The following is a 15,332-nucleotide window of genomic DNA, read 5'->3' as shown; positions in this document are numbered from 1 at the left end:
ATAGACCCTCGACTTAACATAAAGGTGTAGTGATCAAATTAAGAAGATAAATAAAATCATGGAAGAAATTCCATTCCACAAACCATTTTGGCTAACCATCTTTAAACATGAGACTCCACATGACAGTTCAAACAAACAAATCCACAACTGTAGCAAAATACGATTTTTCTTCGTATTCGGACTCCAGTGGATGATGAACATGTGATGGATCACTCGTGCCATATGAGTTAATGTTCAAATGTGTTAATTTAAAAAATACACAACTTTTAAAGAATCTAACATGTACCCGTTGACATTTTTGAAAAATCTAAGTAACATGACAAATGAGTGGCTGTGAAGAACACTTATGTCAATTTGAAACAGAAACAAACTAACATAGCTTGAATAACCATTGATACTAAAATAACACAAATATAATTATTATGTTTCTAACATATACAAACAACAAATAGAAAATTAAAACAGATAAAAACAGAACAGGTCAATAATTAGTCCACAAAATAAAACAAAGACAAGTTGGCGCTCTCAATCTTCCATTAAGTCCATCGTCTCTGAGCTCTCCTATTTGGCCTTCTTCTTTTGTGAGGCATGAGTCCATCGAAAAATTCCACAAGCCATTTTGGCTTACGGTATTTAAACACGAGACTCCACATGACAGTTCCAACAATTAGTCCAAAACTGTAGCCTAGGACTACTGATTCCCACGTAAATCCACTAAAAAAATACGACTCACTTTCATCTTCTTCTTCCTCCAATGGTTGAGGAACATGCGATGGATCACTCGTTCCACATTGTTTTGATAAAGGAGGACCACATAAATCAAGGTTTCCGCCATACGAGTCATTTCCAAATGTGTTGAACTGTAGACTGTGAGGAATTGGTCCGATGAGATGATTATGAGAGAGGTTTAATAAGGCCAGAAAGTTCATTCTTGTCAATTCCTGCGGAATCTTTCCAGTGAGCCGATTCCAGGAGAGATCTAAAGCTTCAAGTGTATTCAATTGCCCCAATTCCATTGGAATATGACCAATGAGATTGTTATGGGATAAATTGAGTAGCCAAAGCGAGCTGAGATCTTTTAGTGTTTCCGGAATGACACCTTCAAAATGGTTGCTTGAAAGATCTATGGTTGTCGTAATTGTGCTGATTCTTTGTAGCTCAAAATCCTGCCCTTTGATAACCAAACTCACTGAATTCTCATACGATGTGACAAATGGCGAATTCAACACAGATGTCATGTACTTGATATTTCCTGTGTCTTCACCATCTAATTTGATCATTGCCTCGAAGTTTCCAAAAACATTTGCAGGAAGTGAGCCACTGAAATCATTACGAGAAAGATCAAAAATTCGCAACTTGGGAAAGCAAAACTCAGTCTGACACGTACTTATAGGTCCATGGAACTTGTTCGACTTTAATATAAGGACCTGCAGCTCTTGAAGAACTCCAAGCCACGCTGGAAACGTGTCATTTATAGCATTGTTCCCCACATCAAGGACTTCTAGACCATTACACTTGAGCAATGACACAGGAACAGGTCCTTCAAATTGATTACCATTTACGACAATGGTACTCAATGAAGTGCTCTGTGCGCATAACGGAGGAAGACTCCCTGTGAGATTGTTCCTTCTTAAGTCCAACGCCGTTAGTAAACCCATGCTTCCCAAGCAATGTGGAACTGAGTCACTGAAGTAGTTGTGTGATAAATCTAATAAGATAAGTTTGCTCATGTTACAAATGGATGAAGGTAGTGGACCCTGAAGGGAGTTAAATTTCAGATCAAGATACCCTATGTTATCGTAACGAAATTGTGGTAGGTTTCCTGTTAATGAATTACCAGAAAGGTTTAAGAAAATCAACGAGTCCCACCTCATGCCGCTAAACCAGTTAGGGATTTGACCAGAAATCTTATTGTTAGAAATATCCAAGTACACAAGTGTGTTTACATTTCTCAAGAAGTGTGGAAAATGCTTCAGTTGACAAGATGATAAGAATAAAGATGATAGGCTAAGAAAGGTGATATTCATTCCCTCGTCAATGGTGATGTTATTTGATGAAATTCCAAGGGTTTCAAGGTTTGTGAGATTCGCAAGTGATTGAGGAAAAGAACCACTGAGTTGATTATTGCTTAAATGCAGTTCCTTTAATGTTGGGTTTGTTTTGATCACTTCATCGGCTAGTCCTCTGAATCGGTTATGTTGGAGGGACACTGAATATAGCAAAGGTAGGCTAAACACCCAAGATGGTATGGTACCATTCAGTGAGTTGTATGACAAATCTAGATGGATTAGTTTTGGAAGCGTGCGTGTGTTGCTAGGCAGTGGGCCAGATAGGGAATTACTCGACAATCCTAAGTGTTCAAGACGTGTCAAACTTAATATTGAAGCGGGAAATGGACCGATGAAGCTGTTATTAAAAAAATCTAAATAACGTAGCTTTTGGAGGTTAGAGAAAACATCTGGAATTTCACCTGAAAAGGAGTTAGATGAAAGATCCAAAAGCGTTAGGTGCTTGAATTTAGAGATTGTGGAAGGAATAATACGGCCAGTGAAATGATTATAAGATAAATCTAACGCCGTAATTTGTGTTAGGTTGCCTATGGAATCAGGAATGGAACCAGAGAATTGACATTGTTGGAGGTTTAAGTATTTCAAGGAACTGAAGTTGCCAATTGAATCAGGTAGCTCACCAGAGATGCCTGTGTACGATATATCCAACTCCGTTAACAGAGTGTTTCTCTTTGGAAAAACTCCTTCAAGACGAAGATTCCCACTCAATTTGAGTGTTTCCAAGCTGTTTGGCATAAGGAAAAAACTCTCTGTGAGAACACCTAGCAGATTAGTATGTTTAAGATCCAGGTGCCTTAAGGAAGAAGAAATGTTCACAGGTAATGGAGATGAGATGATGACTTGAGAGAGAGAAAGTACCTCCAGATTTGTGAAGTTGTGAAGCATTGTTTCAAATGTTTTCTCATCAAGTTCTAATGCATAACTATTAGAAAGATCAAGTGAAACCAAATTGGAAAGGTATGAGATTTCCGTTGGGATTTTCCCTTGAAACCAAGCATCAGAAAGGTTGAGATGCCTCAAATTCGTCAATCCGCCAATGTTATGTGGGATCGAAGAAGGATAAACGTCATTGTAGGCAAGGTTTAGTGTCTGGAGATGATGAAGTTGGTAGAGGGTGCTATTGGGATGAATACTTCCAGGAAGCAGACTACAACTAAGGTCTAAACCGATAACATGACCGTTTAACAAGTCACAAGTGACTCCATCCCAACTGCAGCAATCCCTACTCTCATTCCAAGACTTTATTTTTGGGTAACAACCTCCATAACACCTATAACTACAGTACCCTTCGGACCTATGTTGAAAGGATTGCTTAAACTGAAGCAAAGCAGAAGCTTCAGTGGGAGAGCAAAGATGATGATCGAAGGAAGAAGAAAAACATTCACTTATTAGCAACACAAAACACAGAAACGAATAAAAGAAAAACAGACTCGTGATCATTTTTTTGTTTGTTTGTTTAGTTTCAGTAAATAACAGGATGTTTGTTCTGTTTTCCACAATACTTTTCAAAGAGAGTAACTTTTATATGACAAAGTCAATTGAGGATAAAATAATAAATGAACAATAAAGACATGATGATGTTACTCCATTTCATCTTCCATATGAATGCAACAAATTTTGGTGCAATTTTTCCACAGAATTTAAATTAAATAAATAGATAAATATTATAAATTATAGACCATATACTAAATTAAGTGTTTTGAGTTGAAAATATCATTCTTATCTAACTTTGCATCAACATCTTTCTTTTGTTTTTTCACAATACTTTTCAAAGAGAGAAACAATTGTACGACCAAGTCAATTGAGAGAAAAAGAAAAAGAATAATAACTGAACAATAAAGACAAGCTAGAAGGGACACTTTAATCAAGTTGTATGAATGCAATAAATTTTAGTGCAATTTTTCTACGGAATCTATATAATCATAAAAAGTCAAGACGTGTCATTATGAAAAACAGTTAGGGTACGTTCGGGATAGAGAAACCAATTTTAATTATGGAATTTAATTTATACAATATTCCAAGTTATTAGTGATTAGTTGTCTCTTCTGCTATTTTCAAACTTGTTAGATACACAATAGTTTTCAATCATTAGTCCATTCCATCTAAGGATATAAGGGATACAGTAATGTAATCACAAAGTTCATTTTGAGGTCATTAACTGTATATATATAAACACACATATAATTATGTTTCTATCGAACATATATAAACAACAAACAGAAAATTGAAAATACAAAAACAGAAGCTTTCTATTGTTGATTTCACTTCCATTAGGACTAACTTCTTTTCCTTCTGTCGAGTTTTTAAGAACTCTCTCTAATGAAGTCATAGAATCGTTCTGAGAGAAAGGGTAACTTAGCCCATTGTTCATGCCATTCGGGCAGTACTCCAAGTGCACCTAACCAAAGATAATGAGAACAGTTAACATATCAAGCACAGAGACTATTCTATGTGTTGTGCTCACAATTTACAACAATAATAACATGCCCATTGTCATCCCACAAGTGAGGTCTGATGTAAACAGACCTTATCCGTACCTTTATGGGTAGAGAAACTGTTTTCGATAGACCCTCGGCTCAAAACAAGTAGACAAATCATGACAGAAAGGAAAATAATGACTACAAGATGCGCTACATGATCTACATTAGCTGTGCTCTGGAGCTATAAGGGAAAGGAAATCACTGCCAATAAGTTTACTACATAGGACTAAACGATGGCAACTGAGACGACTATAATGCACTATATGATCTACGTTCTGCAGGATATGTAACCCCTCCCCCCTGTTGTCTTCCTCTCTAATGCACTCGGTAGATCAAGATCATATCATCAAGAAAATAATGAGCAGGAACAAACTCATACTATTCACAGGACAATTGGTGCCACCAGTACCAAAGGGATGCAAATTGCAAAATATAAGGAAATAAACACACCAGGAAGCCAAGGGATTCAACATCTATCTTATCAACATGAAAAGTAAAATTGACTTCGTATATATAATGAAACCATTGTCAATATCAATACCTATAATCCCCTGGTAAAATGCGAATAACTTTTCGAACTGGCCACATGATTGAGTCTTCAACAGCATCCGGATGGTTCCCTGGAGAAATAAATTCATTTTAGTACATCTCAAGTGTAGAAAATCATAACTAACATTTGTTTAGCTTTCCATTTTATGACTGCATGATTAAAAAATTCAAGTTCAGGCAAACAACTCAAAGAAGCAAATTTGTTGCACTAAGAAACTAACGAATTGTTTTATCTTGTTAACATGTCGTGAATCAAGTTCCCGAATTTCATAAACAAAGATGAAAATAACCACTGTAATAACATCCTATCCTTGTAGTTATAACACTAAGCCACTACTTCAAAATAAGGCATGGCTACGCCAGCCAAATATCCATGGCATCTGTAGGCCTTCGTTACATCTAAATCAAACTGCATTGGTTGTTGTGGAAGGACAACAAAACAGAGAAACAGATTTAGTGGTAAGAGTTCGCCCAAACCTCAATTGCATCAGAAACGCCAGGAATTGCTGTCATGTCGCCACCAAATACTTTAAGCGTAAAATCCAGCTTTTTCTGCAAATATGGAAATGTACTTGTCATTTTTCCTATAGAGTTTACGTGTGAGATACGCACGTGAGTAGCCTTATCCCGGTAAAAGCAAGTGACATCTGCACACACACGGGAAATGCAGAACTAAGACAGTGATCAGCACCCACACTGACTTGTTTTAATTTAAAAACAAAAGAAATAGCTTTAGCTTCAATTCTGGATTGTGTAAATAACATGCTTATTTTCTTTTATTTTAAGTATCAACACGATGCCTAAATTGTTTAAAGGTAAGTATCAATAACATGTTTAAATCGATCTCTGTGCATACATGTGCCAAAGTGATACAACACCTTCTGCCTTAGAGAATAACATACAGCTCCGAAGGAAGGAAACTCATCAACAAGTGGCCTGAAGATGAGCCTGAAAGTACCAGCAAACGCGATGTTCTTCACCTAAACGAAAGGAGAACAATAATTACAAAGTTAAAATCAGATTCATTAGAGTTGGAACATAGCAAGATGCAAATATTTCAGGAACCAAAATAGAAACTTGCGTGGATAAATTACTGGCGTCTTCATTTCTTCACTCTTAAATCGTGCAACTCTTTTATATTACTATTAAGGTAGTATCGCAGGGAATAAAATGACATTAACTTTTCGTTTTCTGCTCAATCCAAGAAAAACTCAGAAGCACGAGCATGTCCGCGCAAATCATATGGGATAACTAGCAAGTGTAAGCCATGAATACAGACTAGTTAAGCTGAAACAGTTGTTTGTTCCCCATTTCAACAAGCTCTTTCAGAAACAATATTCGATAACAGAAATATCACGTGAAGCAGTTAAAGTAGTATGTGTCACAGCTCTGAGGTGAAAGTATGTTGTTCAGATTCTTCAAAAAATGTCGAGGGGTGCATGTCAGATACTCCAAAGTAGTGCAATTTTGGAGAATCCGACGCTGGTGCAGCTACACTTTTGGAGAGTACGAGCAACATATGGTGAAACTAATTACCTGCACCGGTAATGCTACACCAACACAAGTAATGATATCAAGTATTATGCTTGTATTCCCATTCCATTGCATCTCTATTTCCATAGTAATACCCTCACTTCCATCTTCAATAATAGAAATCCCTGCAGTGGCATATATATATGAGACCAAGCATTTGTTAAATGTAATGTGATTTATCCTCACAAGCAGTTTCATATGTATAAGTGATGACTCCTAAAACTCTGAGGTAGTATAATATACAAGAGCTTTGAGGCATGTTACGCCAGCCAGCCATCGTTTACTAACCCGTGAATTGTGGAGCAACTGTACCAAGAGTGAACTCTGAAAATTTTAACGACGTCAAAATCACAGGCCTATATTGTTCCAAAATTGGCTCCACACTTGACTTTACTAGTTCTGATGCTGCCTGAATGACCATATATATCCATACCAACTCAATTAGCAACAAAGAAGTTCCAACAATCAGAGTGGAAAACCAAACTATGTACAGACATTGAACCCCTAACCTCATCCACATATGGCCAGATCTTTTCAAGATTTGAATTAAACCATGCCAACTGTAAGAACAAATTGAAAAAACTAAAAAGGACATTAACAGTGTGTTTGTTAATATCTTAGTTTCTTATTTTGGTCTCCAAAACACATGTTGTTAGGTTATTAGCATTTTAATATTAATATTTAACATATTAAATTGCTTTATTTTGGAGTTATAAGAATGACCATTGGTAGACATTTGTGTTTTAAACTACCAATTGGAGTTATAAGAATGACCATTGGTAGGCATTTGTGTTTTAAACTACCAATTTAATCATGCTATTCATCTCTGACTTGGTAGCCATGTAATGCCATTACTTTTGGCTTTATTGGCTGAATTCGTTGTGAGATAAAAACATTCCAATAAACATTGGAATGGATAACTTCTACATCATCCATTAGCATTGGTTATCCATCACTTTGTTTCATTCTTAATTCCTCCATTACTCTTTGTAACCTATATAACCTATGTAACTCCTATTGTAACCTTAGTAACATATGAAACTCCTAAGGCCATTATCTTCACTATTTACGACCTCCATTATCTTCCTATTCATTGCTAGGAAGACCTTTTGTAGTATAAATAGTGGTGATCTTCATTTGGTTTGGTACACACAAAACACAAGAGAAAACAAAGAGTGAAAGAGTTAGTCTAAAAGAGAGTTCTTATTAGTTGAAGGGAGATGTTCTTTTTTTTGTGGAGCTTTGGACTCAACTCTTGTTCAGAGTTGTTGAGTTATACTTTGTGAAGGCTGTTGTATCCTGGAGGGGACAAGTCAAAGAGGACTATTGCTGGACCGGTGAAAACATTTGTTGCAGTGGGCTTGAATCTCCTTAAAGAGAGCTAGATATCCGCACCTCAGCCTGAAGAGATTAATTTCTTCATTTTATTTTCAATTGTAATCTTGCAATTTTATTATCTTGTAAGTTTTTCACTAACACATGTTTTAGCAAAAATATTTTCCACCAAATAGGAATAAACTGTAGAGTCCATCCCATATATTTTGATCAACTTTTGCTATTCAATCACCAAATAGAAACAAATTGGTGGTTGACAAATTAGTAATATTTGCAACCCTTTTTTGAATTTGTTATATTTACCTATGTTATTAGTGACATAAACATAATTTTCTCTTTCTATAAATAGAGCATTCTTTCTCATTTGTAGAACACACCAAGTAAGAGAAAAAAAATCATATTGAGAGCAAAGTGAGGTATTTCATTTAGTCTGTGAAGTGAGTGATATTTTAATAAGGTGGAAACCAAAAGAGAGTGTGTAGTAGTCACTTTTAGTATTGTATTCGTGACTAAACAGTGTAAAATTCCTTACTATAGTGATATTTGCTCCTCTTGGCCCGTGGGTTGTCCCTTATTTAGAAGGGTTTTTACGAAAAAATCTTGGTGTCATTATTTTCCCATTTTATTTCCATTACTTTTACTATATATACTTTTATATTTGTCCGCGTTTTCCCAACACAAACAATCATCATTATTATCAATCTTTACTACTCAAATATTTTTCACCAAAACACTATCCGATTCGCTGATTCAATCTTCAATTAATGTCTTTTTCCCCGAAAAGAAATCCATTACGAAAAATATTTTTCAGAAAATAAGTCATTTTACAGATTTATGATAAATGACATTGCTTTAGCTACAAGTGCAGCAAAATCCGGAAGCTTTGGTTTAACACTATATTAATGTTATAAGATACTAAAAATAGCTTTGGTGACAGGTGAGTGTCGGATACTCTAAACTAGTGCAACTTAAGAGGATCCAATATGGTACGACAACATAATTTTCAGAAACCCAACAAAGCAAAAAAAAGAACTATGTGATCTAGAATACATATAAACTAAAAATTCTGACTCCGCCATTATGTCCTACCAAATACATCCTAAACAAAAGTTAAAGACTTTACCTTTTGTTGATTTGAGAAAACAGCCCAAGAAGGGTATTCTTCTGGTGTAAAGATTTTTCTTGCATCTTCCACTGTCATTCTAGCAAATGCAGCAATTCCACTAGCCTTCACAATTCAACCAAAAAAACAACATAAACGTTAAAAAAAAAGGGAAAATGCATAAGTAAACCTCAACCTATATCCGAATCTCAGAGACATTTTTATACTATTCTAAGGTCCTATTATCCCTTGAACTTATTTTATAAATAATTTTCTACCTCTTTTCGGCCTACGTTGCACTATCTTGTGAGTCCAGATACGCAAGTACTTATGCATTTCCCTAAAAGAAAAAAAAAACAAAGACTTTAGTTGACTAACCATATCAGTACGTTGTTTGGATCTAGCATTTCCAGATTTCACAAAAGCAACTATTATAGCAAGTCCAAATGCTATTCCAAACACAACCCCTAAAACAAATGACATTTTTTCACAATTTGTATTGTTCCGCAAGACATTTTAAAGGACGGAGATATTGAGTTCATTTCGAGGTCATTAACTATCGATCGCTGCGTTTGTGATAAAATTTCTGCAGAAGTTGTAATGAGAGAAACTATTTCTTGACTAAGTCAAGTGAGGAAATAAATGAAACAATAATACCGTGTGGAATTTTATTTATATTTTTCTTTATGCTTTTATTCAAAATTTTGTTTGATATGCATGCGTCTTAATATCCTTCATAATTAGAAATTTTATGAGAAAATTCCGATTAGTTGTCTCTTGTGCTGTTTTCCAAGACTTTCAGATTTAGTTAATGAGGGGAACTCCATTTATATGGTACAGTTTAAATATGAAGAGAGACTATTTTCGTAGACTCTCGACTCAAGATAAAAGTGTGGTGATCTATTTTACATTAAAAATGTTTTCTAGTGTCAACTAATTAACAGCTATAGCTTAATCGCTACTAAACATGTATTTTTAGCGATAATTAGCAAAGAATTCTTTGTAAGTGTCTCTAAAACTTACAGCGACATTGAATCCAATGAGAATTAGTTAATATCAACAATGATTTTAGCACTCTTTGTTAATGTGTATATTTATTGCTGCTAAAAGTTGATGTTGTTGTAGAATTGTAGTTTATGAGAACGTGCTTTGCACGTTTGTCCTTTATTATTATTAAACTTTATATACTAAAAAGTTGAGTAGTAAAAAAGATGTTGAAATTAACAATAGTAGTTTTACCAATTATCTTTTATTCACTAAATAATAACAAATATATATATGAAGAAGAACATTAAATAGATGATATATCTGGTTATTTTTTTGTTATCCTTCTCCCGTTCTCTTTTCTTCTCATGTTGAATAGTGTAATTTCCTTCCTATGATAATATCAATTTTAGTAAATTGGTTCTTAAAAGCATATTAAAAATTTAAATCTCAGAGTGTTTTTACATAAATAGTGGAGAATGACTCTTCACATTGAACTTTTAATTTTAAAAAATTATGTGTATGAGAAATAATTAACATTCAATAATTAGGTAGAAGAATATTACATTATCATAAATAAAATAATATCTCTAATACAAAAGTAGACATTCTAGTTTGGACAATAATTACTACTTAACTATTTATGGGTCCAGCTCCAGTCAATAATCTTTAGATAGGAGTTTGACAATTTTTCAGATATAGTTAAAATTTTACATCAATAATAAATAGCTTATTATCAAAGTAGATAGACGTTTGATGCATAAAATTTATAAATTCTAAAATATTTTGTCAATGTGGTACATTGCAAATTTATGATATACACACTTGTTTTATTACGAAACACACTTGCAGCATCACCATAATTAATATGTCAATTACTTTTATCATTATATCACATATACGTCTTCTTTTTAACTTTAAAGAAGTATTGTACACATGATTTAAGAAGAGAAAAGAATAATACTCCTTTTTTCATAAAATTTCTCTTTGAATGATTAATATAAATTGAACAGTATAAACTTTTCAAAATGACTTATTCTAGATATATGATCAATTTGAGGAATGAATGTTTCAACCCACAAATAATAGACTAATAAGATCAATAAATTATACATATAAACGAAAAGTTTAAATAAAAATACAACCTCAAAATCACATATATACTATGATCCATTCTTTATCTCCAGTTAGGTGGGTCATTTTATTTTAGGATATGGATTTTATATATATATAAAATCATATTTGATTTCTCATTTAGCCATTCCTCTACTCATAAATAATAATTTTAGAAGTATATTTATACTAAAGTAGAACACTCTATCGAGAGTCAAATAAGCATGTTAAATGAATCAATTAATCTTTCATTAATATGAATTTCATCAGTAATTAAGAAATATAGTAGAACATGAATTGTATATGACTAATTTCTTCATGTAGACACAAAATATTCTAATAAAAAAAACAAAATCATAAGAAAGTACATCAAAATATATAAAAAGGAAATTATAATACTTATGACGGACAAAAAGGAGATAAAAAGAAAAAGAAAAAATTACTGCACATACAAAATGATTTGCAAAATTCATTTTTTCATGATAATCTCTCGTCCTCCTCTTGTCATTTACATGAAGATCATGCTAGACAATTTATAGCAGTAGCTATAATTAATTTGCATTAAATTATCAATGATTTTAGTCCATATCAAATTTGTTTAACTGAAAAACTCTTCAAATACTCCTGATTTTTACAGTAATATTACTAATGTAAATTTGATTCATGCATCAATCTAAATGAGTTATTTATTAATTATTTAATTATATTTTATAATATTTGTTTTAATTATTTTAATATAAGAATAAAATGGTAATTCAACTTTGAGCTTTGAATCTTTCCACTTATAATATAATATGATATATATGTACGGTCTGTGTTACGGAAGATGATGTGAATAGGTCCAGTTACGTAAGTAGGAAAATATTTCTGCAGAATTTTGGGTCAACTTTCCAATGACCGAAACTATTGCTAAGTCAAAGTGAGGAAGAAATTGAAGACAATAATATCAACAGACAAATATGATATTTTCCACAAAGACATATCAACAGACAAATATGATATTTTGCATAATTTGTAACGACTGCTTTATGCCTTATTCTTTAGGTATTCAATAAAGAATCAGAGTAATAACATAACATATCTAGTGTAATTAATTCCACAAGTGGTGTGTACCTTGAGAAGGTAGCTGTTTCTGTAGACCCTCGACTTGTACATATGCTAATATATGAGGAACCCATTGGAATATGACCTGTGAGATTGTTATGGGATAAATTGAGTTGCCAAAGTGAGTTGAGTTCCTTTAGTGTTTTCGGAATGACACCTTCAAAATGGTTGCTTGAGAGATCTATGGTTGTCATAATTGTGCTGATTCTTTCTACCTCAATATCCTGACCTTTGATCACCAACCTCAATGAATCCTTGTACACTTCATCGCTGACTATTGCTATCATATACCTCGATGATTTGTCAATCCTTATGTCACTAAATTCATTCTGAATCAGTGGTTTCATGTACTTGGTCTCTCCTTTGTCTTCGCCATCTAATTTGATCATTGCCTTGAAGTTTCCAAAAACTTTTGCAGGAAGTGAGCCACTGAATTCATTACGAGAAAGATCAAAAATTCGCAACTTGGGAAAGCAAAATTTAGCTTGACAAGTACTTATAGGTCCACGGAACTTGTTTGACTTTAATATAAGGACCTTTAGCTCTTGAAGAGTTCCGAGCCAAGCTGGAAATGTGTCATCTATCGTGTTTTTCCCCACATCAAGGATTTCTAGACCATCACAGTTGAGCAATGACATCGGGACAGGTCCTTCGAATTGATTACCATTCAGGACAATGGTTCTCAATGAAGTGTTCTGCGCACATAATGGTGGAATACTCCCAGTGAAATTGTTCCTTCTTAAGTCCAACACCGTTAGATTAGCCATACTTCCCATGCAACTTGGAATCGAATTACTGAAGTTGTTTTGTGATAAATCTAGAAATTTAAGCTTGTTCGTGTAACAAATGGATGAAGGTAGTGGACCTTGAAAGAAGTTAAATTTAAGATCAAGATAATGTAGTTTATAATAACTAAATTGTTGTAAGAGAATTATGGGAAAGGTTTAGAAACCGTAACGAGTCCCACCTCATTCTGCTAAACCAGTTAGGGATTTGACCACGAATCTTATTATTAGAAATATCCAAGAACTTGAGTGTCTTTACATTTTTCAACAAGTGCGGAAAATCCCTCAGTTCACAAGATGATAAGGACAAAATTGCTAGACTAGGAAAGTTGATATGTGTTCCTGCGTCAAGGGTGATGTTATTTGTAGTATCTTACAGTTGTTCACAACTTACTCATACAAACAACAACACCACCATGCTCGCTCGATGTAATCCCACAAATAAAGTATGGGGAGAAAAGTCATGTATGCGCAAACCTTACCATTACTTGTAGAGTTAGAGAAGAGAGGTTGTTCTCCATTGAGGAGTTACAAATTTTGCATAAGAATTACACTTAGAGCTCGTTTGGATTGAATTAAAAGTTGTTCAAACCTAATTTTAAGTCAATTTTTGACTTATAGAAATGTTAAGCAAATATAAAAAAATAACTTAAAATAAGTTACGAAGTGTTTGACAATGTCAAAAATGACTCGATACAAGTCAGAAACCAAAAGTAGGTCTCTCCTACTTTTAATTTTTTTGACTTAAAAATCATTTCAGTTTGACTTTTTTATTTTTTACTTGAAAGCTACTTTTTTTTAAATCAATGTAAACGAGCTCTTAGGTACAACATGGTAACACAATAAGTACCACTTATAACTTGTCAGTTTACACTGTCAGTATATATAAATTAACAAAGTAACGGAAAGCGAGTAGAATATACTAGAGCACCTAGCTTGAATGTGATTTGAAATATAATTTTCAAATCCTTAACCCGGTGTTCTATACCTGGTTCATAGCCCCAACTAATACGGGCCCCCGCAGCATAAGGCCCATTAGAAATAAGAGAGGCCCAACCATGTTTAATAGGAGTCAGCCCAATTTTGAGGCCCATTCAAATTTCCCTAGATACATTTATATTTATAGATAAATGACAGAAATCTCACATTTAAGTTCTCTTATTACCATTATCCCTTATTAGTTTTACAAATTATCAAATTCCCTTATTTTCGCACATCAAATTAATGTATCTCGCCCATCAAATTAATGTATCTCGCGCATTAAATTAATGTATCATGTTTAAAATGTACATCAAATCAGTATATCATGTGTAAAATGTAATGTATCTTACTTAACAATTAATGTATCTCGCGCATCAGATTAGTGTATCAGCGATTCTATTAATGTATCATTTGAGGGATTTTTGTCATTATAAACTTATAAGGGACAAATGATAATTTTACCTTAAAAATATGTGATTTCTGTCTTTTGCCCATTATTTATTATACCATACTCAATAAAAGAGTTTTTTTAAATAATTTTTTTTTACCATAATAGCTATCTATGAAACTTAAGTTTACAAGTTATTTCATTGAATATTCGAATTTAAGAAAGTAAAAAAAAATAGTTGTTGGCAGTTGTACCCACCATGCTAGAAAGTGTTTGCTTAATTGCCTAGCTGATTATCCTTATCCTATTACTAGATGAAAATGATTAATTCGAAATATTTAATTAAAAGTAATGTCGTAAAGGGATCTTATTATCTATCTTTTTTTTACCCTAAAAAACAGGTATAGCTTAGGTTCGGCAATGTTTAGTAACTCAACTCAAATCATATTTTAATATTTAAAATTTTCAACTAATCTATCAAAAATCAATTAAGGTGTGATTTTTAAAATTTAAAATTCAAATTTCGTATATTCCAAGTCTTAAATCTACTTCACCTTTCAGAGGCGGAACCACAATTTAATGTCTATAACTTTTGAATTCATGGCTAAACTCGCACAACTCATTTTAATTACCAAATTTATTATATACTTATATAAATATAATTAATTTTCTAAAAATATATATGAAGTTTAAACAAAAGTTATTAAATTTAAAGGAAAATAAAAAAGAAGATAATTACAAAAGGAGGACAGAATCACGAGAAGGAAATTAAAAGGGCTCACAAGAATACAAATTATTGATGACCTACCAACTACCAACAAGGTACTGGCTAGCTATAATTGGGAGGAAAATGTTCTCTGATGGCGGAATCGGAATTTAAAATTATGAAATTTAAATTTTTTATCGAAC

At 33.2% G+C, this 15,332-nt stretch overlaps 2 protein-coding genes and 1 pseudogene across 3 annotated transcripts; all 3 read right to left on the bottom strand.

Annotated features, from left to right (window-relative positions):
* Positions 1-371: 371 nt before the first annotated feature.
* Positions 372-3,624, bottom strand: LOC107005613 (receptor-like protein 19). Of its 2 annotated transcripts, none has more exons than XM_027913872.1 (2): positions 2,928-3,111; positions 372-2,793 (listed from the first exon to the last, which is right to left on the bottom strand). In XM_027913872.1, the coding sequence occupies exons 1-2, from the start codon at positions 2,972-2,974 to the stop codon at positions 537-539; spliced, it is 2,304 nt and encodes a 767-aa protein (XP_027769673.1). In that variant the 5' UTR covers positions 2,975-3,111; the 3' UTR covers positions 372-536. The 2 variants fall into 2 exon arrangements, with proteins under 2 accessions (XP_027769673.1, XP_027769674.1); XM_027913873.1 differs by having other exon boundaries at positions 1,072-1,320; positions 1,428-3,624.
* Positions 3,625-4,147: 523 nt separating this feature from the next.
* LOC107005611 lies at positions 4,148-9,711 on the bottom strand (annotated as a pseudogene).
* Positions 9,712-12,205: 2,494 nt separating this feature from the next.
* LOC107005929 (receptor-like protein 19) lies at positions 12,206-13,036 on the bottom strand. Its single transcript, XM_027913551.1, has one exon. The coding sequence runs from the start codon at positions 13,034-13,036 to the stop codon at positions 12,206-12,208; it is 831 nt and encodes a 276-aa protein (XP_027769352.1).
* Positions 13,037-15,332: the final 2,296 nt, after the last annotated feature.

The sequence above is a fragment of the Solanum pennellii genome, chromosome 12 (assembly GCF_001406875.1).
Source record: "Solanum pennellii chromosome 12, SPENNV200".
Taxonomy (NCBI): domain Eukaryota; kingdom Viridiplantae; phylum Streptophyta; class Magnoliopsida; order Solanales; family Solanaceae; genus Solanum; species Solanum pennellii.
Note: the sequence above shows the minus strand (reverse complement) of the source record. Positions and strands in the feature narration are given on the sequence as shown.